The sequence below is a fragment of the Dendropsophus ebraccatus genome, chromosome 5 (assembly GCF_027789765.1).
Source record: "Dendropsophus ebraccatus isolate aDenEbr1 chromosome 5, aDenEbr1.pat, whole genome shotgun sequence".
NCBI lineage: Eukaryota > Metazoa > Chordata > Amphibia > Anura > Hylidae > Dendropsophus > Dendropsophus ebraccatus.
Window position 1 is genome coordinate 19,972,347 of NC_091458.1, and position 26,874 is coordinate 19,999,220.

The 26,874-nt window shown below is 47.3% G+C and overlaps 1 protein-coding gene across 5 annotated transcripts in view; it reads right to left on the reverse strand.

Moving 5' to 3' along the window:
* Positions 1–26,874, reverse strand: part of PIWIL4 (piwi like RNA-mediated gene silencing 4) — a 105,650-nt gene that overhangs the window by 42,976 nt on the left and 35,800 nt on the right. For all 5 annotated transcript variants that reach the window (XM_069969639.1, XM_069969641.1, XM_069969642.1 and 2 more), the window contains exons 4-10: positions 26,180–26,305; positions 11,315–11,529; positions 10,672–10,793; positions 8,501–8,581; positions 6,262–6,459; positions 2,430–2,541; positions 2,151–2,277 (exon numbers count right to left, since the gene is read on the reverse strand). In XM_069969639.1, the coding sequence (XP_069825740.1) occupies positions 2,151–2,277; positions 2,430–2,541; positions 6,262–6,459; positions 8,501–8,581; positions 10,672–10,793; positions 11,315–11,529; positions 26,180–26,305 (981 nt within the window). The remainder of the gene's footprint in view (positions 1–2,150; positions 2,278–2,429; positions 2,542–6,261; positions 6,460–8,500; positions 8,582–10,671; positions 10,794–11,314; positions 11,530–26,179; positions 26,306–26,874) is intronic.

Here is a 26,874-nt window from a genome sequence, read left to right on the forward strand (position 1 = left end):
GAGAAATTTTAAAGAAGTCATTGGGGCTTTGAATTTCTGCTCCAATTCCACCAGAGCTGAAGAGGGAGAAAACTTTCCTCTTTAATTCCTTGCCTATTACTCAGTGTGAACACACCCTAAGGCTCTCCGCACTCTGCCGTGGCCATTTTTACAGTCAGGAAACACTGATCAAGAACCCTTTTATAAGACTATAAAAGCAGAGAAGGAAAAAAAAGTACAACAAACTCACCAGCAGCAGAGTCCTCCCCTCCGGCTTATCCTTCTGTCTTCCTGCTCTGCCAGCGCGCGAGTGACGTCACTTCTGCACTACAACACTGTGGGGGAGAACCGCCTCTTGTGGCCGGAGGCATATAGCTATCTCCCTCCGCAAGTGTGACTGGCAGGGTGGGAAGCCAATTGCTCCTGGCACTGTCAAACACTGCACCACATTTAACTGTATACACTCCAGACTAGGAGACTTACAGTTAAGGGGCCAGCATCAGCACCTGGCGGCACCTGCCTGGACGTTGGCACTGGCCTGGACTGCCAAGCAATGCAGCCAGAATTGTGGATGTGGATGCAGAGTTGTCTGGAATTCTGGAAGCCTCCATAGGGCTCTATGGTTCATCCATACCAGAATTCTGGACAATTATAGGACATATTCTATAATTTCCGGGCCTATTTCCCAGCAAGGACACCTTTCAGGAAAAATCCTGATGGGTGTCCCTGCTCAAAAGAACCCTATGGGTCAGGAAATCTATTCAGATTTTCCTGATGTGTGCAGGGGGCCTAAGGCTGAACAAACTTTCCATGAGGTTTCCGTCAGACACAAATTTTACACAGCATTTTTTTGGACAACAGATAAAAAAAATCCCCCCAAAAACCAGCAGTTTTTAACGCTTTTTGGTGTGTTTTTTTTGTCTGGCAGCTTTTCTAGCGGTTTTTCATCTTAGTGTATATTAGTATAGGTGTTGTTCTTTTTTACATTAAAGGTCATGTGACTCTTTCATCATGTGATTCTAGGTTTTCTATTGAAGAATTGGGGGAAAGAAAACGCCAATATACAAACAGACATTGCGTTTTTTTCGTCCTATAGAAGTTCATGGGAGGAAAAAAAACACTACTTCTGCATATATCTCTCTTGACTTTTAGCTAATATCCGGCTATGGCGTACATGAGCCAAATATACCATGTGTCAGTATCCCGAGGGTGGCAGGATGGCCTGACTTTGTTCTTTGTTATAATTCCCAAAAAATTCCAGGAATTAACTATTGTAAATGTATCAGGGCCAAATCCCTCCCATGATGGAGTGGTGCAAGCAGTGTAAAATCAGAAACAAAAGGAAAGCATATCGTGTTTCCCCAAAAACAAGACAATGTCTTATATTAATTTTTGCTCCAAAAGATGCGTCAGGGAATGTCTTATTTTTCCATAAAGATGAATTTACATGTCACATGCACCGCAGGGACAGGGTGTACGGTATGATGGCTTCTGGCCACTAGGGGGAGCTCCCACTACACACTTGTACAGCACAGCAGGGACAGCGTACAGTATAATGGCTTCCGGCCACCAGGGGGAGCTCCCACTACACACTTGTACAGCACAGCAGGGACAGCGTACAGTATAATGGCTTCCGGCCACCAGGAGGAGCTCCCACTACACACTTGTACAGCACAGCAGGGACAGCGTACAGTATAATGGCTTCTGGCCACCAGGGGGGAGCTCAACACAGCACACTCGTATAGCACAGCAGGGACAGCATACATTATGGCGGCAGGCGATGGCTCTACATCTGGCAGTAGGGGACAACAGGGACGGTGGCTGGCAATGTGCCTCTTGATGCCTTGCCTGCACACTTGCAAGTGACGGCCGTGGAAAGGACAATTAGGTTTGGTAGCAGGTAACGGTCTTCATGTCCTGCATGCAGCTGCTCTGCAATGGACAGGGATGGTAGGGGACAACGGCAGCAGGCTAAAAAGAATCCCAGCTGCATGCCCTGGTGTTATGTTCTGATATAGAAACTTTGCTAGGTCTTACTTTCGGGGGAGGCCTTATATTTATCAATTCAGTAAAACGTCTACTAGGTCTTATATTCAGGGGATGTCCTATTTTTGGGGAAACAGGGTAGTGCCCCCCAAATGTATTTTTATGCAGGAACTGATGCCCCGTACCGGTCAGATAGCTCAGTTCTGGGAGTAGGTGAACCACCCGGGGAGCATCACACGCCTCGTTCTTCCTCGCCTTTAAGCTGCTGACCAGCATGGGCTGGAAAGGGTCAGTCACCTCTAGATTGTATTGCTAGAAAAGACCAAAAAGACATCAAAATATAACATTTATGGACCTGTAAAAGGACAGTGTAGTCATAGCTGACCTGAAAGAAATCCAGTGCTATCATGTTAGCAGAGACATCACTCCCACTCATACTCGCCTATACCATGATGTCCCTTTACCTGCTTATAATATTCCACGTAGGAGATCTGAGTGCCGTCTTTTTTGGGGAATTTGTCTGTGGGTTTGGTGGACCAATCGATGTCATCCACTCTGTAGGTTTTATTGTTGTACCTAGCAGAGAATGAAATCCTTGTAAATAACATGAGATACACAAACTTAAAGGGGTTATCCAGCGCTACAAAAACATGGCCACTTTTCCCCCTCTCTTGTCTCCAGATTGGGTGGGGTTTCAAACTCAGTTCCATTGAAGTAAATGGAGCTTAAAGAGGATGTACCACCAGGTACATCCTGTTTAACCTGAACCCACTGATCGAACAGCGCCGTCACGGGAAAGCCGGTGCCCGTGCACGGCGACGTTCTGCCGGTGCTCAAGCACTGGAGGCCGGCCGAGCCACCCCCAGTGGGAGGGAATTCTCTCCCCTGTATGACGCGGCTCCATTCATTCTAAGGGAGCCGCGTCATACGTCTTACTACATATCTGCAGGATTACTGGGGGTCCCACCTCTGTGTGTACTTGTGGTCAGGGAGCCGAGAGCAGGCGGGTCAGCTGTTCTATACAGGTTGTGTAAGCTCCTCTGATGTTACTGGCTGTGGTATATACACTGTAGGAATATGTCCGCTATGTGTATGTAACTTGGGCTAATGCTGGCTGAGAATCCAAAGCATCAACTGCAAGAGTGTCCTTAGGACGTACATGATGGTGAATGCTACAGAGCAAAGATCAACCGTCTCCTTCCCCCAGTGCTATGTAGGCTGCCTTAGGCCTGAGACCTACAAGAGTCTGGTAGCAGCACAGGACCTCTGCTCCAGAAAGTGGAGGTGAATAGGAAGGAGGCATTTATTATTTGGCTCAGGGATTTATCTACACTGGGAGCGCCTCTCTCTCCATCCTGGGGGCAATTATCTACACTGAAGGACACCTATCAACATTGTGGGGCATCGACATCCATCCTGGGGACACCAACCCATACTAAAAGGCTCCGAACGTTCTAAAGGGGGGCAGCTATCTACTGTACACTGGAGGTACTTGTCTATATCCCGGGGTTACCCATCTACATCCCCGGGTTACCCATCTACATCCTGGGGTTACCCATCTACATCCCGGGGTTACCCATCTACATCCTGGGGTTACCCATCTACATCCCCGGGTTACCCATCTACATCCCCGGGTTACCCATCTACATCCTGGGGTTACCCATCTACATCCTGGGGTTACCCATCTACATCCAGGGATTGCCCATCTACATCCGGGGGTTGCCCATTCACATCCTGGGGTTACCCATCTACATCCTGGGGTTACTCATCTACATCCTGGGGTTACCCATCTACATCCTGGGGTTACCCATCTACATCCCCGGGTTACCCATCTACATCCTGGGGTTACCCATCTACATCCTGGGGTTACCCATCTACATCCAGGGATTGCCCATCTACATCCGGGGGTTGCCCATTCACATCCTGGGGTTACCCATCTACATCCGGGGGTTACCCATCTACATCCTGGGGTTGCCCATCTACATCCGGGGGTTGCCCATTCACATCCTGGGGTTACCCATCTACATCCGTGGGTTACCCATCTACATCCTGGGGTTACCCATCTACATCCTGGGGTTACTCATCTACATCCTGGGGTTACCCACCTACATCCTGGGGTTACCCACCTACATCCTGGAGAACACCTATCTACACCTAAGGGGCACCTATTTCTATCCTGGGGGCACTGACCTATACTAGCACCTACTGATCTATACGGGGGCAGCTATCTACTGTACACAGGGGCACCTTTCTCTCCATTCTGTGGAGCAACTATCTACACTGGGAGAACAACTAAATACTTCCTGAAGGACACTTGTGGAGCACCTATTTCCATCTGGGGGGCACCTCCTATACTAAAGGCATCTATAGGGGAACAACTATCTACTGTACACTAAGGGTTACCCATCTGCATCCTAGAGGACGCCTATTTACACTATGGGGGGCACCTATCCACACTTACCTACCAAGAAACCACTATTACCACTTGGGGCACTAAGTTTGGGTAAGAGCAAAGAATGTGTTGGGAAAGAGTGCAGTCCATGTTCTGCAGATACAAGGGGTGGAAGGAAGAAGTCTTCATGATGCACTGGGGCAGATAGAAAAGAACTAGTTGTCTTATTAGCTTGGGGCACAGTGCCATACAGAGCCGCATTGTCAGGGGGGAAGAACACGTGACACCAAAGCAAGAAAAAGCTGAAAAACCAGACTGGCAGGATGTGGGCTCAGGAACTAAGATATAATGGGAAAAAGTTCCAAAACAACAAAGGGTAAAACAATTATATCGAGGTCAGATGCCCATGGCGTTTTTTTTTTAAACTTTTATCATGAATGTGTATTGTGCACCTAGTCACACATGTAATACACCTGTAAACACAGCTCCCACTGATTCCAATTGGAAATCCGCATCAATACGCATCTTGTAAAATTTTTAGTGTCAGGTTTATTCTTCATGTGCTTCTTTTTCCCATCTGCGAGTGTTACTTAAAGCTATGTTCACACTACGTAAAATAACGGCCGTTATTTTCAACGGCCGTTATTTTGAGGCCAAAACAACAGCCGTAGAATTACGAACGTACGGGCTAGTCATGAAACTAAGGCCGTTGTTTAATATTGCCTCCTAGCATGTTTTTAAATCGGGCTGAAACATGTCATTTAATTGAAATACTGCGACTAGCCCAATAAACCACTCAGTAATTTTTTTACATTAAAAGTTTAATTTGGCCGAAATAAATTTTACGTGTGCGGCCGCATTGAAATCCACGGCCGTAGTTGTAATATTACCGACCGCAAATAAATGTCATTTTTCGCGGGTCCGTACGAACTACGGCCGTAGTCTTATACGCTGTGTGTATCGTACGAATTGCTATATCATATCATCCTCAAAACAACGGCCGTAGTTTTGCGGCGAGAACTACGGCCGTTGTTTTACGTAGTGTTAACATTGCCTAAAGGGTATTGCTGTACACAATTTCCACCTTTAACTCACAGGTGTCAAACTCAAAGGTGGCAAAACTACAATTCCCATCATGCCTGGACAGCCAAAGCTTTAGTAGGTTTATGGCGTCCTATCTCAGGGAAGCACAAATAAGTGACAGAGAAGCTGAACAGAATGACGTATCACTTACATTGTTCTGTGCAGATGATTTGGGGATATCCTCCCGAATAACATGGACAATAAGTAGCTCTCTCCAGTATGTGCGTGTGCTCCGTAGTCCTAGATTTTAATGAGCACTAGCAAACTCCGCCCACCAGCTGCTGATTGGCAGTTATCTATCCATGCTGTGTATAGGCAGCCAACTGTCAATCAGCAGCTAGAGGGTGGGGTGAGGGGTGTGGCCAGAATCCTATTCTCTTGCATATTAGGAGAACAGCTAAACAAAATTATGTAAGTAATACACCGATCTGTTCAGCATTTCTGTCACTAGCTAATGCTGCCATCATTTAAGGCAGCATAAACCTAGAAACAGATTCCCTTTAAGCTTTATCTGTCCTGCATGATGGGAATTGTAGTTTTAAAACACCTGGAGGGCTACGAGTTTGACACCCCTGTTCTAGCTGAATGCACTTTAAACTGCGAGGGAAGTCCCATCTGGCAGAGATACTTTGGCAATGATCACTTCTGGCTCTCTCGGTGATACAGATCTGCCCAAAACAACTCACAGACAGATGCTGCACTGCCCCACATATATACTGATCTGGATGGTGGAATGGTGCCCACTGGGCCAACACTTTCCCAACATGTTGCAGATGCCCCTTTAACCCCGATGAGCAACGACTTAGCACCCAAGGCCGTACCTGGTAAGTACAACCGACCCCAGAAACTCTTTTTCGCAGGCATCGGTGAATCTCTCTTTTGGGATCCTGTGGAACATCTCATTCATAGAGTCCAACACCGTCTCATTTCGCAGGACCTTGTGGCTTACGTCTGCACACAGTGTCAGCTGTTTTTCAAGGGGAGCGACTGCTACGGAGAATCCGGGCCACAGAGACAGCCTATGAATAAAGACAAGTAAGCGTTAATATCTATGAGCACGCTGGATGCATCTGATGCTGCTGTGACCACAGAAATGATGGAAAATATTTTATTATTAAAACAGTAGTAGATACTTGGAACAAACTTCCAGCAGATGTGGTTAGTAAATCTACAGTAAGTGAATGTAAACCTGCCTGGGAAAAACATATATCCAACCTAAGATAATAAGAAAGGTCATTCGCCAAAGCGGTCGTTTGAGATCATTTATCGTCGAAAAATGGTTTTCTGGAATAGGACCCTAACGGTCCCCATTGCCATTATTTACTAGACTTCTGGAGGAGGGATTTATTGGACCATAGTTGGAGTTGAGAGTTTTTCCCCTAGTTTGAGTCAACTGGGATCAGGCAGGCAACTCGTGATCAACACAATAGCATTAAAGGGGTACTCTGGCCCCTTAAAAAATTTTTTATAGGTTGCTGCCTTTGCAGAGAACATGATATTCTTACTCCACTGCACTCCCTTGGGGTCCTCCTACAGACTCATCTCTGGCAGTGACAGCCCGCCCTGCCAATTACTGCCAAAAAAAGTCCATCTTGGAAGAGGCAACGGGAGTGTTCAGTGAGGACCTGAAGGACCCTGGAGAGTGTGGATAGGTAAGAATAGGATGTTTATTGTGTTCTCGGCAAGAGCAATAATTTATAAAGAACTTAATATGCAAGAGTACCGCTGTATGGGTGGGTTCACACTAAGGAATCTGCACAGAGAAGTTCCTCATCCACATCTCCGCCTGTACCATAGACTCCATTCTATGCACAGGCGGATTCTGCCATCCGCTGAAAGAATTGACCAGTCAATTCTTTTGGCAGACGGCGGAATTCGCCTGACCATAGAATGGAGTCTACGGGGGGGGGGGGGGTGCCTCTGCTTCCGTCGCTCTCCACTCAAATAAATGGACGTGTCAGAGAGTGGCGGGACCCATAGGGTCCTATTACACGGAGCGATTTTTAACGATTAACGACTAACGATAAATAATCGCAAACGAGATTGTTTACAGTTAACCTGAAATCGTTCACCATATTACACAGAACGATGGTCGTTAGATACGATCGTTATTACTATCGTTATTGCGATTGTTTATCCCTTGTGATCTAAGGAAAACAATGGGCAATGTGCTATTACACTGAACGTTTAGTAAAAAAATGCGGCGTTACAGCAAACGATTAGCGTACGATTAACGTTAATTTTAGGTTCAGATCTAAATCAACGATTAACAACATACGAATGATTTTTCGATCGTTGCATGCAATTACACAGAACGATTATCGTTTAAATTCGAACAATATAACGATTTTTCGCATGATAATCGTCCCGTGTTATTGTGTCTATTCAGAAGGTGATGCCTGTGTTCTCCATGGGGAGGGGTAAGATACAGCTCTGGCACCAATTAATGCATTTTAGGACAAAAGGGTCAGACAGTGAAACTCCATGACACTTGACATCCTCTATCAGTGGAAATTCAGAAGGCCCCCATACACCAGAAGACTTCAAGCGGGTGTACCATCAAGTAAATATTTTTTTTTTCTTACAGTTGCTGATTGGCACCGGAGCATGGTCCATGGCATGGTCCTTTTTTTGAAACGCTGCCCAGTTCCCACGCCCGGTGTCGTTCTTATGCCGTGCTCCGGCCCAGCTATATGCGCTGGGGGCGGGCCCACCTCCCCTCAGTGTGACAATATCCACTCCCTTCTGTGACGTGGCTCCACTAGAATCGTCACAGTGAGGAAGGGAATGGTCACACTGGGGGGCGATGGGCCTGCCCCCAGTGCATGGAGCCAGCGTACAGCAAAAGAACAGCACCGAGCACAGGAACTGGGCAGTGTTTCAAAAAAGGACCATGCCACCGGGATCCCCGCTCCGGCGCCGACCTGGTAATGTTAAAAAAAAAAAAAAGGTACCTAATAGTCCATTCACTTGCAGTATAAAGAGTATGGGGTCCTCTGGTCTTTTTGCATGCACCATATAAGATAACCTGTTGTATAGATATCTTATTATCTGTCTTACTTGTGCTGAGGAATATTCACAGGATTCGATGGGCTGAAGTAGTTGCGTCCCACTTGGTACATGTTAAGGAATTTAAACACTCTGTAAATCAACAAAAAGAGAAAAATATTACTAGATCAAATAGAAATCATGCAAAAAAGAAAAAATATTACTAGATCAAATATGTATTAAAAAAAACAATAAAAACCATGCAAAATAGAAAAAAAAAATCACTTCATCAAACATATATAATAAACAATAGAAACCATGCAAAAAAAGAAAAAAAACATATTACTACATCAGATATATACATAAAAAAGTGCAAAAAAAAAAATATATCACTACATCATATATATTTATATATATACAGTGGTACCTTGGTTTAAGAGTAACTTGGTTTAAGAGCGTTTTGGTTTAAGAGCTCACAGTTTTCCAAAATTGTGACTTGGTTTAAGAGCATTGCTTTGGTTTAAGAGCTCCCTGTACTGGGTGGGAGCGCGAGTGGAAGAGGGGCATGGTCTGCATAGCGGGGTCTACAGCCCTGTACTCTGACCCAGGAAGTCTCTCTCTCACCTTCCAAATCATAGCAGATCCGCTTCAGACTGGGGCTTGCATAAGGGGACAGGACTGTGGAGGTAATCTCTGCATAGCTGTAACCCCTCTCTCCCCGGACAGAGAGTGCTGCTATACTGTGCCCACATCTGTCTTGTGTTTCCCATCCTCTCCATTACTGTACAGTAACTTATAATATCACAGATTCTGCTGTTTCTGAATGTTTGCTTCATTTGTTTTACATGTTATTCAGAATAATAAATCATTATTTTTGGGGCGGGGAACCAACTGTCTGCATTTCTATGAATTCTTATGGGAAAATTTGCTTTGGTTTAAGAGTGGACTTGGATTACAAGCGCCGTCCCGGAACGAATTATGCTCGTAATCCAAGGCACCACTGTATATATATATATATATATATATATATATATATATATATATATATATACAAAAAACTAAAAAATATCACTACATCAAGTATATATACGTGAAAAACAATAGAAACCATGCAAAAAAGAAAATGAATATTGTACAACAAATATATATAAATAAAAAACAAAACAATAGAAACCATGCAAAATTACAACTCCCAGGATGCCCTGACAGCCTTTGGCCTTAGTTTTGCAACAGCAGGACTGCCACAGGTTGGGTAATGCAGCTCCTTTATTATATTCTAGCTACAAATCCAGGATCTCCTGCATCTTCTCTCTCCCGGAGAGCGATGTGCGGCTGGCATCTCATAGGCTTCTATTATCTGTTACATACAAAGATAAATTACTGAGCGCGATGCTGCTGAGATGGCGAGGGAAGAGGAAATGTCAGCCCCGTCGTATTTTCTGCTGTGTTTTGATTATAAAAAAATATAATAATATAAATGAAGAATAGATATACATTAGAGGGTGACAAAGACGTCAAGAGTTGAAGGGGCCATAACCAAATGTATTTATTATAGATGCCCTGATGATTCTAAAAGATGGAACAACTCCTCCTCCCTTCCGACCAATAACCTCCACACAGGTCACAGAGCATGCCCACAATACTCTCCCACAGTAAGTGAGTCATCTCTAGACTACAGGTACCTATGATCCATACTGTTGTTAAACATATCTCTAAGCTGCTGCTAACAGGATCATAGAAACCAGTAGTCTGGAGAAGACTGTGGAAGAGTGTTGTGGGCATGCTTTGTGACAGAAGGAATAGGATGGAGGCCATAACCAAATATATGTATTATAGATACCATGATGATTCTAAGAGATGGAAAAACTCCTCCTTCCTCCCTCCTGACCAATAACCTCTGCATGGGTCACATGCATACCCACAATACTCTCCCACAGTAAATAAGTCATTTCTAGACTACCTATGATGCACACTGCTGTTAAACATATCTCTGAATTGCTGCTAAAAGGATCATAGGAACCTGGATATAACTGTGAGAGAGTGTTGTGGGCATGCTTTCTGACGGAAGGATTGGATGGAGGCAATGAATGTATGGACAGAGCTTTCATATGCTACAAAAAAACCTTCTTACATCAGCATATGAGCTCAGACAACCATGTGGCTTTACATAGCTGCAATTACTATTGTATCAGGCATCTACATATATTGATATAGATCTAATCTCTTGGGGCATAAAAACGTACTTTTTGAACAGGACATGAAAGAAGTGGATGCAGACGGGGGAGCCTGGCATCAGCGTGCTGGTCAGGGTCACTGTGATCTTCACCACTTCCCCTCTGTTGGTGGTGCTGCTCAGTTCTGTCACCTGAAGAAGAAATAGATCCCATTGCTTCACCAGTGGATTCACTAAATATGTGACCGTATTATACCAAGGTTAATCATAGTTTACCAGGTGTCGTATTCCAGTACTTATCAGCTGCTGTATGTCCTGCAGGAAGTGGTGGGTTCTTTCCAGTCTGACACAGTGCTCTCTGCTGCCACCTCTGTCCATGTCAGGAACTGTCCAGAGCAGGAGAGGTTTTCTATGGGGATTTGCTGCTCTGCACAGTTCCTGACATGGACAGAGGTGGCAGCAGAGAGCAATGTGTCAGACTGGAAAGAATACACCACTTCCTGCAGGACATGCAGCATCGGATAAGTACTGAAAGATTGGAGATTTTTAATTAGAAGTAAATTACAAATCTAGATAACCAGATGATTTAAAAGAAAAAGATTTTCACCGGAGTACCCCTTTAACTTGGCACAGTCTCATAGTGAGTGAATGCATTCTCCACCGATGTGCCATTTCCTTAGGGGACAAGGGGACACCTCTTTGTGGTCACTTACCTTATTCTCAAGTTTCCTTGTCAGGAACAGTATGGCCCCATCGAAGGCGCGAGCAGTCCCCAGGACATCCCCATGACTGTACAGCAGGGCAGCCTTCAGCCTCATTGAGGCCATGGCAGGGTTGAAATCCACATGGTATTGGTACAAGTACCACTGGGTGGGCAGCCCCAAACCAAAGAGATTTGTCAAAAGTTTCACTGGATCTCCACTTGATCCTGAAAACAGATAAAGAATGTAATTTCCTTTATTTTATCCTCCCTTCACCTTCACCACTGTAAAGTTCCTGTTACACGGAGCGATTTTTAACGATTAACGATAAACGATTGCAAACGAGATTCTTTATTGTTAACCTGAAATCGTTCACCATATTACACAGAACGATGGTCGTTAGTTATGATCGTTTCTATGATCGTTTATTCCATCTCATCCCAGCAAAACAATGGACAATGTGCAATTACACTGAACGATTAGTGAACAAATGCGGAACTTGAGCAAACAAATGCGGAATTACAGCTGAAAGATTAGCGATAATTTAAGGTTCAGACCTAAATCAATGACACACAAACGATTTTTCGATCGTTGCCTGCAATTACACAATGATTATCGTTTAAATTTGAATGATATAAAGATTTTTCACACGATAATCATCCTGTGTAATAAGGCCCTAAGAGGCTCCAGTATTAACATCTAGGTATCAGAACAACAATGAGCTGCAGTAACCCGGCGTGGCCACTATACAGTGTATGGCACTGTTCTCTGTGGGAATACAGGGGAATCCAGTTGTGTCCTCCACTCTTTATCCCATCTTTTTTCTGTTCTTTTTATTATATAGGTCTCTATATATGTATGTATTTATCATTAACACAAGGTGATGCTGGTCTAGGTCTCATAAGCCCCGCCAGCTACCTGGCCCACAATCGCCAATGTAGGAGGGATAAAGCCTTATTGTTCCTGCTGAGCTGTATACGCGGTGCTCATTGAGTGCAGTGTATACAGTGAGTGTGAATGGTAATATCAGGTCTCCATCGTATCCCAGGAGAGTCGACTCTTCTCTCTTGCGGATGGGACTTGTTTCTCCAGCACATCCCACAGATGATCGATCGGATGGAGATCTGGGGAATCTGGAGGCCGAGTCACCACCTTGATCTCTTTGTTCTGTACAATGTCTGCAGTGTGACCCTCGGGGTATTATCCGCTGCCATTAGGGATCCCGCTGCCATGAAGGGGGGACTTGGTGTGTATAATGGTTAGGTAGGTGGTCGGTGTCACAGTACATGATGCCAGGACACAAGGTCTCCAGCAGACCATTGCCCATCACACTGCCCCCGCCATCTTGTCTTCTTCCCATAATGCATCCTGGTGCCATCTCCTCCCCAGGTAAGTGATGCACATGCACCCAGCCATCCACATCATGTAACGTGATCCATCAGACTAGACGCCTTCCTCCATTGCTCCATGCTCCAGTACTGATGCCCATTATAGACACTTTCGGGAGTGGACAGGGGTCACATGACCAGTCTGTGGGGTCCCTGTCCTGTGTGATCTGACTCCTTTCTATCATAGCCAGCAGGAAGTTTTTCAGCAGTTTGCTCTACAGCATCTCTTCTGCAGGATCGGACCAGACTCCTGATGGACATTAGTAAGCCTTGGGCCCCCGTGACCCTGACCCTACTAACCATTACATACCGAGAACACCTCACAAGACTGGAAACAAAATGTGTAGCGTGACCCCCGCCACACGTCAACCTATACATTGTGTTAGTCCTGGAGGGCGGACTGCCAATGAGCTGGAACCTGTAAATGTAACAATACAACAGAAAGAACATTGTGTAGAGGGGGAAAGCCTTGAAGTTTTTATTCCTGTAGAATAATTCCGGTCTGGTTCCTCTCCCATCTATTTATCATCCATTCACATGACAATGGAGCGCGAGGCGATTATGTGGTTGGGGCCGCTAGGTGCCACCGTGACCAGGAGAACACAAAGACCGCTGCATTTCTTCCATGTTATTAGCCGGCCTGCCATCAATGTATTCAGCCCGTGCTCCGGGAACAAGCTGAGTTATACACGACTTCATTTTCTAAGGGAAGGAATCGGCTTCTGCTTCATTAAGCCGTACACCTATTAAGACGTAAGCGCTTCTTAATGAAGACTTAGAAGGTCAAGTTGCAGCTAGAGAAATTTCTTGCTAACAGCGTGAACGTGCAACCTCTCCTCACATAATAAGGAAGATTCCTACCACCGCGCCATAAATATTCATCAGGGAGTAATCCCACTTTTCATCATGATATAAGTATAACCAGTGGGGATCAGAAGTATTCTCTGTACCATCTCAAGGATTATCGCTGCTCGAGTCACACGGTACAATGCTATATACACTAGTTTGTGCATCGCCTGGTCACACCTATGCAGGAACAGTATATGGACCCCCAGGCGACCTGCCATAGACCCCCACATTCATGTGAAATATGGTATGATTGTCATGGCCGCGGCGGCGTCCCGTGCTCCGGGCCGCCGCCGCGACCGCCATCCTGCCCAGGCAGCTGCCGGGGTCCTGGTGCAGGGACCCGGCGCTGCGGTCTGTTCGGCCCCGGGGGGCGCCTCACCTCGTCCCGCTCCGCCTTCCGTCTGTGCCGGCCGGCGCGCGCGTCCCCGCCTCCTAGGGCACGCGCGCGCCGGCTGTCTCAGATTTAAAGGGCCAGTCCGTCCCTAATTGATAGTTGCACCCAATCACTCCCTATAAATCCCAGCATGCCCTGTCCCCTGTGTTGGAGCCTCTACATGCTTCCCATAGCGTTTGGCCCAGCTCCCTGTTGTTCCTGATACCTGTCCGCTACCTGGTCCCTAGTCCTTGTTCCTGATACCTGTCCGCTACCTGGTCCCTAGTCCTTGTTCCTGATTCCTGTCCGCTACCCAGTCCCTACTCCTAGTCCCTGGTTCCTGCTTCCCGTCTCTCTGCTGTTCCTGTGTTCAGCCTGTCACCTGCGGTACGCTTACACGCCATTGTCAGTACCTGCTCCTGTCACGCCTCGCCTGCCGTCACCAGCAACCAAGCCAGGGGTAGCGACCTGGGGGTCGCCTGCCGCAGCAAGTCCATCCCGCCTTGCGGCGGGCTCTGGTGAAAACCAGCGGCCCCTTAGACTCCGCTCCCTGGTGAGGTTTGTGCCATCACTGGTGCCGGTCCAGTGGATCCACTACTCCGGGCGTTACAGTAGGCTCCAACCATGGATCCCGGCGAGGTGCCTGATCTCCGTGACGTCGCCAGAGTGGTCGCTCAACAGGCTCAACAGATCCAGCAGCAGTCGCAGCAAATCCAGCAATTGACTGCCGCCCTACAGCAGCATACTACAGGCCAGCGCCCACCACCACCTGCAGCCACCTCGGGACTTCGATTGGCCCTCCCGAATAAATATGGAGGCGATCCCAAGCTGTGCTGACTCAATGCACAATGCATATTGAACTGTTAAGTAGTCAGTTTCCCACCGAGCGCTCTAAAGTGGCCTTTATCATCAGCCTATTGGAGGGTAGAGCTCTGGCCTGGGCCACGCCACTGTGGGACCGTGATGATCCTGTTGCTGCCAATCTCCGGGCCTTCCTGGCCGAGTTTCGCTCCGTCTTTGAGGAACCTGCCCGTGCCACCTCTGCTGAGACTGCTCTTCTCAACCTCTCTCAAGGGAGCTCCTCTGTCGGTGACTACGCCATCCAGTTCCGCACCCTGGCAGCTGAATTGGACTGGAACGAGGCCGCCCTTGTAGCCACCTTCAAGAAGGGCCTATCCAGCCGAGTGAAAGACGTACTCTCCGCCCGCGACCTCCCTTCTTCTCTAAACGATCGTATCTTACTGGCTACCAGAGTCGACAACCGGTTTTCCGAGAGAGAGGAGGAGGTCCGGCAGGAACGACGACTGAGCCTGCCCCGTCGCCATCCTCGGCTGGCACCGGTGTTCCAGAGTCCCGTTGCTCCTATACCCCAGTCGTCTCCAGAGGTCCCAATGCAGGTGGAACGAGCTCGCCTGACGACTGATGAGAGAGCCCGTCGGATGGAGCTGAATCTCTGTCTCTATTGCGGTGGTGCAGATCACTACCGGCAGAGATGTCCCCAGCGTCCTCAGCGTCCGGGAAACGCTCGCACCTAGGTCCGGTGGGAGAGGCCTCCCTAGGTGTGAATGCCACCTCTCCAAGGTTGACTATACCCGTCTCTATCCAGACGCCTTCAGGGCAAGTTTTCCAGACTACTGCCCTCATCGACTCTGGCTCTGCCGGCAGTTTCATCTCTGCTTCTTTGGTCCAAAGATGGCGGCTACCCGTGATCCAGCTAGCCCAACCCCGGTCTATCTCTTCGGTTACGGGGGAGATTCTTACCGAAACTGTGCACTGCCAGACGGCACCCCTAGCCCTCCAGGTGGGCGCCTTACATCAGGAGAGGATCTCCTTCTATGTCTTGTGCCATTCCTCTTCCAACATCCTGCTGGGCCTTCCTTGGCTGCAATTTCATACCCCTAAGCTGGACTGGAGAACTGGGGAGGTTCTCAGCTGGGGCCAGGACTGTCATAACCGGTGTCTGAGATCTCCTCAACCCAAGTGCTCTACGAGGTCACCTGCTGATGTCAAGCCTCTAGCCGGTCTACCGGAGGACTATCAAGATTTCGGTGATGTTTTCTCGGCCAAGGAGGCGGACTCTCTACCACCTCATCGGGCCTATGATTGCCCTATTGACCTTCTTCCCGGGGCATCTCCTCCACGTGGTCGGGTATACCCTCTCTCTGTGCCCGAGACTGAAGCCATGTCCTCCTACATCCGGGAGAACTTACAAAAGGGCTTCATCCGTAAATCCACGTCTCCCGCTGGCGCAGGATTCTTCTTTGTCCAGAAGAAGGACGGTTCCCTTCGCCCATGCATAGACTACCGGGGCTTGAATAAGGTGACTGTTAAAAATCGCTATCCTCTGCCACTTATTCCTGAACTATTCGACCGTCTTCGTGGAGCTAGGATCTTCTCCAAACTGGATCTCAGGGGAGCGTATAACTTGATCCGTATTCGCAAAGGAGACGAATGGAAGACCGCTTTCAACACCAGAGATGGGCACTACGAATACCTGGTCATGCTATTCGGCCTATGCAATGCCCCAGCGGTCTTCCAGGAATTCGTGAACGACATCTTCCGAGACCTCCTCTATGTCTGCGTCATTGTCTATTTGGATGACATTTTGGTCTTCTCCCCAGATCAGCAGACTCATGTGGCACAAGTGCGTCAGGTCCTCCGAAGACTACGGGCCAATCATTTATACGCCAAGCTTGAGAAGTGTGTTTTCCATCAGCGCAGTCTTCCATTTCTTGGCTATATCGTCTCCGACCAGGGTCTACAAATGGATCCGGCCAAGCTCTCAGCTGTCCTCCAATGGCCACGCCCTGTGGGACTTAGAGCTATCCAGCGCTTCCTTGGATTCGCCAACTATTATCGGCAATTCATCCCTCACTTCTCCACCCTGGTCGCACCCATCGTGGCTCTCACTAAAAAGAAGGCGGACCCCAGACGTTGGCCTCCAGAGGCCGAACAAGCCTTCAATAGCCTCAAGTCTGCCTTTGCCTCTGCTCCTGCCCTAGTCCGCCCGGATGTCTCCAGGCCGTTTTCTCTCGAGGTCGATGCTTCTTCTGTGGGCGCAGGAGCCGTTCTCTCGCAAAGGGACTCATCAGGCAAGACCAGAACCTGCGGGTTCTTTTCTAAGACTTTCTCCCCTGCCGAGAGGAACTATACTATTGGGGACCGTGAACTCCTGGCCATTAAGTTGGCACTGGAGGAGTGGCGTCATCTACTAGAGGGGGCTAAACACCCCGTTAACATCTATACGGACCACAAGAACCTCCTCTACCTCCAGTCGGCTCAACGCCTCAATCCCCGGCAGGCCAGGTGGTCTCTCTTCTTCTCTCGGTTCAACTTTACCATCCATTTCCGTCCAGCCGAGAGGAACCTAAAGGCCGATGCATTATCCCGAGCATCCGATGTCATGGGGCAAGAGGAATCTCCTCGTCACATTATACCTCCCGACCGCCTAGTACCAGTAGCTACTTCTGCTCTGCAGAGACTGCCCCCCGGGAAGACTTATGTGCGCCCCGCGCTCCGTAAACGCATCTTGAAGTGGGGGCATTCCTCTTTGGTGGCCGGGCATCCAGGAACTAAAAAAACTGGGCAATTGATCTCCCGTCACTACTGGTGGCCCAATCTCCTCCAGGATGTCAAGGATTTTGTGGCTTCCTGTGCAGTCTGTGCCAGGAATAAGTCTCCTCGTCAAAGACCTGCCGGCCTACTTTTGCCCTTGCCAGTCCCGGACCATCCCTGGCACCACATTGGGATGGATTTCATCACAGACCTACCTCCATCTGCGGGCAATACAGTTATTTGGGTGGTGACGGACCGCTTCTCTAAAATGGCTCACTTCGTGGCTCTTCCTGGCCTACCCTCTGCTCCTCATCTGGCTCAGTTGTTCTTCCGACACATCTTCCGCCTGCATGGACTTCCTCTTCACATTGTGTCCGACCGAGGCTCTCAATTTGTCTCTAAGTTTTGGCGTTCCCTCTGCTCGCAGCTCCAAGTAAAGCTGGACTTCTCATCAGCCTACCATCCCCAGTCTAACGGGCAGGTGGAGAGAGTCAATCAGATCCTGGGTAACTACCTACGGCATTTTGTGTCCAGCCGCCAAGACAACTGGTCCGATCTCCTTCCATGGGCGGAATTCTCCTATAACCATCTGGACTCGAGTTCCACAGGCAAGTCTCCTTTCTATGTGGTCTACGGGCATCATCCTCGTCCTCCTCTGCCTCTCTCTCCATCCTCTGGGGTCCCAGCCGTGGAGGAGCTGTTATCTGACCTGCAGTCGATCTGGGAACAAACTCGACAGTCCTTACTCAAAGCCTCTGAACGCATGAAGGACCAGGCGGATAAGAAGAAGAGACCTGCCACGAATTTTCGTCCAGGTGACAAGGTCTGGCTCTCGGCCAAATATGTTCGACTCAAGATTCCCAGCTACAAGTTGGGTCCTCGATTCCTTGGTCCTTTTTCGGTGCTAAAACGCATCAACCCTGTCACCTACAAACTCCGCCTGCCTCCTACTATGCGGATTCCGAACGCCTTCCATGTCTCCCTCTTGAAACCTGTGGTCCTCAACCGGTTCTCCGATCAGTCTCCGTTCTCTGTACCACAAGCCGTCTCAGACGACGTCTACGTTGTTAAAGATATTCTGGCCATGAAAACTGTCAGAGGGAGACGTTTCTTCCTGGTGGACTGGAGAGGATTTGGTCCTGAGGAGAGGTCCTGGGAACCCGAGGCTAACATCCTGGATAAAGATCTCATCAAGGGGTTCCTGCAGGCAAGAAAGAGGGGGAGGCCAAAGGGGGGGGGGTACTGTCATGGCCGCGGCGGCGGCCCGGACCACGGGCCGCCGCCGCGACCGCCATCCTGCCCAGGCAGCTGCCGGGGTCCTGGTGCAGGGACCCGGCGCTGCGGTCTGTTCGGCCCCGGGGGGCGCCTCACCTCGTCCCGCTCCGCCTTCCGTCTGTGCCGGCCGGCGCGCGCGTCCCCGCCTCCTAGGGCGCGCGCGCGCCGGCTGTCTCAGATTTAAAGGGCCAGTCCGTCCCTAATTGATAGTTGCACCCAATCACTCCCTATAAATCCCAGCATGCCCTGTCCCCTGTGTTGGAGCCTCTACATGCTTCCCATAGCGTTTGGCCCAGCTCCCTGTTGTTCCTGATACCTGTCCGCTACCTGGTCCCTAGTCCTTGTTCCTGATACCTGTCCGCTACCTGGTCCCTAGTCCTTGTTCCTGATTCCTGTCCGCTACCCAGTCCCTACTCCTAGTCCCTGGTTCCTGCTTCCCGTCTCTCTGCTGTTCCTGTGTTCAGCCTGTCACCTGCGGTACGCTTACACGCCATTGTCAGTACCTGCTCCTGTCACGCCTCGCCTGCCGTCACCAGCAACCAAGCCAGGGGTAGCGACCTGGGGGTCGCCTGCCGCAGCAAGTCCATCCCGCCTTGCGGCGGGCTCTGGTGAAAACCAGCGGCCCCTTAGACTCCGCTCCCTGGTGAGGTTTGTGCCATCGCTGGTGCCGGTCCAGTGGATCCACTACTCCGGGCGTTACAATGATATGGGCCTAAGCCTACTCCATATGCAAGAAGTTTCAGCAGAGTCCCCCACAGCCCCCAGTCACCTCCTTCACATCCCTCCATACTTCTCTCTTATTCTTGCATCCAAGACAAGTGCTCAGGGGCAGAACCTTCCGGCTCAGCCAATCACTGGCCACAGCGGTGTTCTGTCTCTGACAGTGATTGGCTGATCTGGCACATCCTGCCCCCGAGGACTCATCTCAGGAGCAGGAAGAAGAGAGATGATTTGGGGTCCGGATAGAGCCAAACAGGAGCTTCAGGAAATCTATTTTATTTTATTTTCTAATATTAAAGGGGTATATTATCATCTAATATAATTATACTCGCAGGACTAAATACATTCAGTAGTAGTACTGAAGTAGTAGTACATTTAGTAAACCTGTCTTCTTCTCCTTATATGCTGCTCTTTCCCTCCCATTGTTAACAGCTCGTTGTCTAGATTACAGACCACCGCTCTGCTCTAAAAGTAGTGGTCTGGTTGTTGTGTACAGTATATATAGCTATAGTATACATATTTACATATAGTATACAGTATATATCCACTATATCTCTATATGTCTACATTATAGCTATATGTAAACTAGCCAGACAACTGCTTTTAGAGCAGAGTGGTGGTTGGTAACCTTCACACTGAGCTGTCAACATTGGGAGGGGAAGAGCAGCATATTAGGAGAAGGAGACACCTTTCAAGTGGATGTATTTGCACAAATATTTATCTTGACAAATTTTACAAGTATAACTATATAAGGTGAGATGAGAAAACAAAATTTTTTAGCCTAGAATAGGAATACCCCTTTAAAAATAAAAAAAAATTATATATATATATATATATATATATATATATATATATACTGTATATTGGAATATAGAAAATATATAGATTATGCCATGTCAAAGAGACGTCAAAAGTTCTAATTGGTTAGGGTCTGGATGCGGAGACCCCCAAAGGTTGCTAGAATGAGGCGGGAGAAGTGGGGACGTTCCATAGGGCTCCATTAAAATTACCTTGACTGCTACTTTAGCAGTGAGACGGAGATGAAGAGGCAGAACCTTTGCTTCTTAGTGTGTTTGCCCCTTTATTCTAATGATTGGCGGGGGTCTCAGCACCTGGACCCCAACCGCTAGAAACCTCTGACATGTCGCTATGACATATCAGAAATTTGTTTAAAGGATAGGTACCCTTTAAGTCAAGTCTGTGTAGCTGTCTCCTGCAGTAATCCACATAGGAAAGAGCTTAGCCAGGTGCTTCTCCAATGTTGTTCTGGCCACCATTGAGGGTCTCTGACCAAGGGTACAAGGAACCATCAGGGTACTTTATAGGTTCTCCCCCTACCCGCTGCAGTTTTTGACACGGTTAATGCCTGGCATTGCTGGAAAGTCCCCATCTTATAAAGCACTGACTACACTCAGCATCCCCTACAATCTTCTCACAGTTCATCTCTGTCTAGTACATGCATTCTGCTCGCGTTTATACGATGTTCCCAGGCCCTATGGAAACACGAGAAACGTTTATAGCCGATCAAATATTAATAGTGATAATGCATGACGCCAGTTTTATTTAACCATCAATTTTTAATTACAAGGTCCCTGAATCATTGCTGGAGCGGTGACGCCCCTCCTGGCTCTGTCTATGTATAATTCATCAGTCGTGTAATGGGCTGCGCAAATATTAAAAACCTTGGTGCTGAGTTGTTGTATTTTCCATACAGAATGGTGAGAACCTGACTTTTAAAGGTCTACCACCCCCCCAAGTGTATTGCATGTCTATGGAATACTGTGGAAGAAATCCTGTGCTGAAACTAAGGCTCGGAGTTCAATCGACCTTAGATCTATCAGCAAGTCAGAAGAATCTAACCTGCTGATAGCCCCCTATAGCGGTATGTCTTACCTTCCTCCTTGGTGCCAGTCCCACGCTGTTACATGGGTTGAAGTCCGCTCCGGAGCACCGTTAGGAGCACTGCTGCGTTATCCAGCCCACCTGTCCATTGATTATCATTAGAAGGGGTAAGCTGGATGACGCAGCAGTGCTCCTAAGGGTGCTCAGGAGCGTCCCTGTTCGCGGCGCTATTAGACAAATCTAACCTGCTGATAGTTCCCCTTTAAAGGGGCACTCCAGAGAATTCTTTTTCCCAAATAAATTATTGTCAGAAAGTTATATACATTTGTAATTTACTTCTACTTAAAAATCTTCAGTCTAAGGGTAGGTTCACACTATGCAATCCGTGGCTCATACCCATTCACGGCGGCGCGCATATCTGCCAGCTCCATAGACATCATTCTATGGCTGGGCCAATTCCGCTGTCAATCAAAAGAATAGACATGTCAGTTCTTTTGGCGAAAGGCGGAATCCGCCCGGCCATAGAATGGTGTCTAACGGGTACGAGCCACGGGACTTATCTGCACGGATTTCGTACTCTGAACCTACCCTTATAGTAATTATCAGCTGCTGTATGTCCTGTAGGAAGTGGTGTATTCTTTCCAATCTGACACAGTGCTCTCTGCTGCCACCTCTGTCCATGTCAGGAACTGTCCAAAGCAGGAGCAAATCCCCATAGAAAACCTCTCCTGCTCTGGACAGTTCCTGACATGGACAGAGGTGGCAGCAGAGAGCACTGTGTCAGACTGGAAAGAATACACAACTTCCTGCAGGACATACAGTAGCTGATTAGTACTGGAAGACTTGAGATTTTTAAATAGTAAGTAATTTTCAAATCTGTATAACTTTCTGACATCTAGTGATTTAAAGTGACTCTGTACCCACAATCTGACCCTTCCAAACCACTTGTACCTTCGGATAGCTGCTTTTAATCAAAGATCTGTCCTAGGGTCCGTTCGGGAGGTGATGCAGTTATTGTCCCAAAAAACAACTTTTAAACTGGCAGCCCAGTGCCCAACGGGCGTGGCCTAGACTGTGTACGCATTAGGCTGGCACAACCTCTCTGTCCCTCCAACCCACCCTCCTCATCATTGGAAATACTCCAGGCAGATTGTCTCCTATTCATCAGCTGTGTGAATACTGAACATGGGCTGGATGGTTAAGGCACCTGTGCAATGTTCAGACAGGAGAAAATGTTCCAGTGGCATTCCTAATGATGAAGAGGGTGGGGAGGAGGGATAGAGAGGGTGTGCCAGCCTAATGCATACACAATCTAGGCCACGGCCGTTGGGCACGGGGCTGCAAGTTTAAAAGTTGTTTTTTAGGACAATAACTGCATCACCTGCCGAACGGACCCCAGGACAGATCTTGGATTAAAAGCAGCTATCCAAATGTACAAGTGGTTTGGGGGGTCAGATTGTGGGTACAGAGTCGCTTTAACACCATTTTTCCTCTGGAGTAACCCTTTAAGTCTACTAACTTAGAACTAGATAAGTCCATATAGGTAAGAGATCAGTTCTCCCTATATCCAGTTAAAAAGAAAACAACCTTTCTCTTGTTTTTTTTCTTTGGATTTTACGGGTATTTCTTTTTCTCTTTATAAAGCAATCCCCATGTAAAGGAATCGCAGGTAGGCAACATATTCCGAGCGCTGAGATGGAAAATAAATCGCCTTGACAGTCATTACTCCGTATAACCTATAGACAGGCTGGCAGGGCGGCAGAACTATTGGGTAAAGCGGCGGGGGGTCTGGGCTGCATAAAGTACAAGCCGCGGGAAGCGAGCGTTTATTGTGCTGCTTTATACATTATTACTGAGACCTCTGTTACGCGTCCACCCGAGGAGATTTTACACAGCGACCTCAACAACAAAGAGAAAGGCTCAGACACTCCCGCTCTGCATGGAGCAAGGCGACGTCTACCGCTCCGGCGCTGCGTGCTACACATCTGCTGCCATTAAACCCAAACGTTTTAAAAACCGCAACGCAACACCGACCTTCTGAATCCATTTATGCTCCACATGAACGTCTCCACCTTAGAGACGCTTACGGCAATATCTGCTTTAAAGAATCAAAAATAATAAAACATATGGTCCTAATTAAAAGTATTCTATTGATCTTGTATACAACACCTATGTATCGCCATGGTAACAGACTACAAACAAACTGGGTGTAGTCTGCACCTACAGTTACATGTTACTGCATTTGCTCTGCCCTTTCTTCTTCCTAATCTACAGTCTCTATGGCAGTATATGATGGCCGTAAGAGGAAAAAAGGCTGCAAATAAGAGCCAAATGTATGGCCCCCGATCCGAGAGCCCATAAGACCGCTCGGCCACACTGACTGTAGGAGGGCAGATGAAGTACTCTTACACTTTCTTTCCAGAAAAACTGAGATGGTGGCTTTAAAATTCTAGATTTCATTAAAAGAAAGAAACAGAGACCCCCACCAATTGCTAGAATGATTGGGAGAAGTGCTTACTGAGCTCTTCTCTCTCTCCTTGCCGCAGGAGATGGGCATATAGACTTATAACAAAAGCGATCTCCAGCAACGAGGACAAAATGGTGTGAGAGGCCCCAAAAAAGCACTTCTGGTTCATTCAAGCGATTGGTGGGGGTCTCAGCACCAAGACCCTGTGTGACTCCAGGACAGGTCAAGAGTCAGAGTCAGTGCCCTCATTATTCCACAATACTAACACTGTTAGATAGCTGTTGGGGCAAGGAGTCACATAGTACCTTTCATATATTGGTCTGTGCTTCCATAACATAGAAGAAAGCTTGGGTGTTAAACAGGCGTTCCCTAACCTTTGAAGTACCAAGGCCTGTAACACCTTCTCACTCCCCGTCCCATCCCTATGCCAGCTTTTAGCTGACTTTCATTAAGCAGGGTCAGGAGGGGGAACAATCAGAGGTTACAGCTTGGGAACACATTTTTGACAATAGAATAAAAGCACTTTTCTATGTTATGGAAGCGCAAACAGATATATGAAAAGCCCCATGTGTCTCCTTGTCCTTACAACTATCTAACAGTGTCAGCAGTTCTGAATGTGAATTACGGCTGACAGATTCCCTTTAATGGTGCGTTCACACCTACAGGATCTGCAGCTGATTTTCTGCAGCAGATTTCATTTAAATAACTGAACACAGCATCAAATCTGCTGCAGATCTGCTGCAGATCCTGTAGGTGTGAACGCACCCTAAAGGGGAACTATCAGCAAGTTAGACAAATCTAAGTTGCTGATAGTACCCTATAGTGCACGGGGTGTTTAGGAGGAAGGTACGTCTCTTACCTTTTTCCTTGGTGCCTTTGCTGCGATGTTAGCAGTTTACTCCTTGGTCCTGAGCACCATTAGGAGCACTGCCCCCCCTTCTAATGATAATGCTCTGGGGCAGGAAGCTCCTAACGGTGCTCCAGACCGAAGAGTAAACTGCTAACAGCACAGGCCGGCGCCGAGGTGGAAGGTAAGACACATACCTTCCTCCTCTGTGCCCTGTGTGTAATAGAGACATATCTGCAGATTAGATTAGTCTACCCTGCTGATAGTTCCACTTTAACTATTCAAGGATAATATGTACATTAAAGGACCCTATCCTACTTCAATAATGAAAGCCTCTAAGCATCTGAGTCATCCTCTCTGTTTACTATGACTTTACAGGCGGCTGTATATAATTATCGCCCGTTGAGGATTGGATTTATATATATATATATATATATATATATATATATATATATACGTTTAAGAAGCTAGTGTTCCCTTGTACAACATGTTTGCTTAAAGGTACGGTCACCTGTGGCGAATCTGGAAGGTACATGCATTGTCGGGAAGGAACTGTAAGTTTTGTGTGGCTGTAAGAGTCCATGTATTCTGCAGGACAAGTTGTAGTTTATATAGGAAAGAACAGCAATAACACTGGGTTTCTTTTGCCCTTTCCCCCACACTTTATTCTGTGGGTCAACATACCAAATATGTGTAGTTTTTTGTATATTTTAGTGTTTTTCCAGTGTTCTTATGGCAACTGAGCAATGTCACTCTACTCATTGGTAGGACATCGGACATTTCTTCTTGTGATGGGTGGAGATCCCAGTGGTCGGACCACCCTTGATCTGCTAGTTATCACCTATCTTTTATAAGATAGGACTAAAAGAACTAAAATCAGGCTCCCCTCCTCCAGGCTGTGCTGTCCTGCCCTGTGGTGCTTCTGTCCATAAGATGACTGACATGGAGGAGAATGTGACCATGCCCCGCCCCCAGTGTCCACCACTGAGCCTGTATATGCCTATGGAGGACACTGGGGGGGGCGGGGCATGGTCACATGCTCCTCCATGTCTGCTATGTTATGGACAGACTCACCACAGAGCAGGGCAGCACAGCCTAGAGGAGGGGAGCTGCTGTCAGTAAGTAATGTGAATAAATTTACTTATACTACACACAAGAAAATTTTACTATAACAATCCATTTAGTGCCAAGGGTTTGGGCACAATTTTTTTTTTTTAATATGTAAAAAAAACTTGCACATTGTGAAAATACCAACCTACACTTTACCCTGCTTTTCTGAAAGAGAAATTCGACAGTAGTTTTCCTTTTTTTTAACTGTATTACTGTTATTTAGCTTTTAAGGACTGCAGCAATACCAAGTATGTGGTTGAATTTTACACATTTACAAAATAACATTTCTTTAGAAGTTTTTTTACTAATTATTTTTTATTTATATAAATTTTTCCATTTCTTACATTTTTTTTACTCTTTTTATTACTTATATATAATGCCTTGGTATCCAAGGTATACCAAAGCATTATTGCAGGCAATATCACCATATACAGGGTGAATGAGTACATACCAGTCTTGCCATCCTTAACATGAGCCATCGTCTGCCGGATAAGGATTCCCAAATCTTGTATATTACGTCCAGCTCTCCGTCCTCTCTCTGCCACCACATATTGTCCTTCTCCAGCTGACACGTTACCTAAAGCAATGAAGGATATAGTGGTTAGATCAGTTCACCTCACACCTGTGGCTTAGATTCAATTCGCTTGTAGGAGGGATGCACAGTAAAAGAATATGTGATATTATAAGTTACTGTACAGTAATGGAGAGGATGGGAAACACAAGGGCGGACAGAGACGGCAGGGAGCATGAAGGAATGAGCAGGACAGATGTGGGCACATACATGCAGCGCTCTCTGTCCGGGGAGAGAGGGGTTACAGCTATGGAGAGATTACCCCCACAGTCCTGTCCCCTGATGTAAGCCCCAGCCTGAAGTGGATCTGCTATGATTTGGAAGGTGAGGGAGACTTCCTGGGGCAGAGTACAGTGCTGTTGATCCCGCTATACAGACCATGTATTTTAATCCGGGGCTTACATTAGTATATGCATTAGGCTGGCACACCCTCTCTGTCCTTCCTCCCTGCCCTCCTCATCATTAGGAATACTCCAGGCAGATTACTTCCTGTTTGTCAGCTGTGTGAGCCCGGCACATGGGCTGGATCGTTAATACACCTGTGCAAAGCTCAAACAGCAGTAAATGTTCCTGGA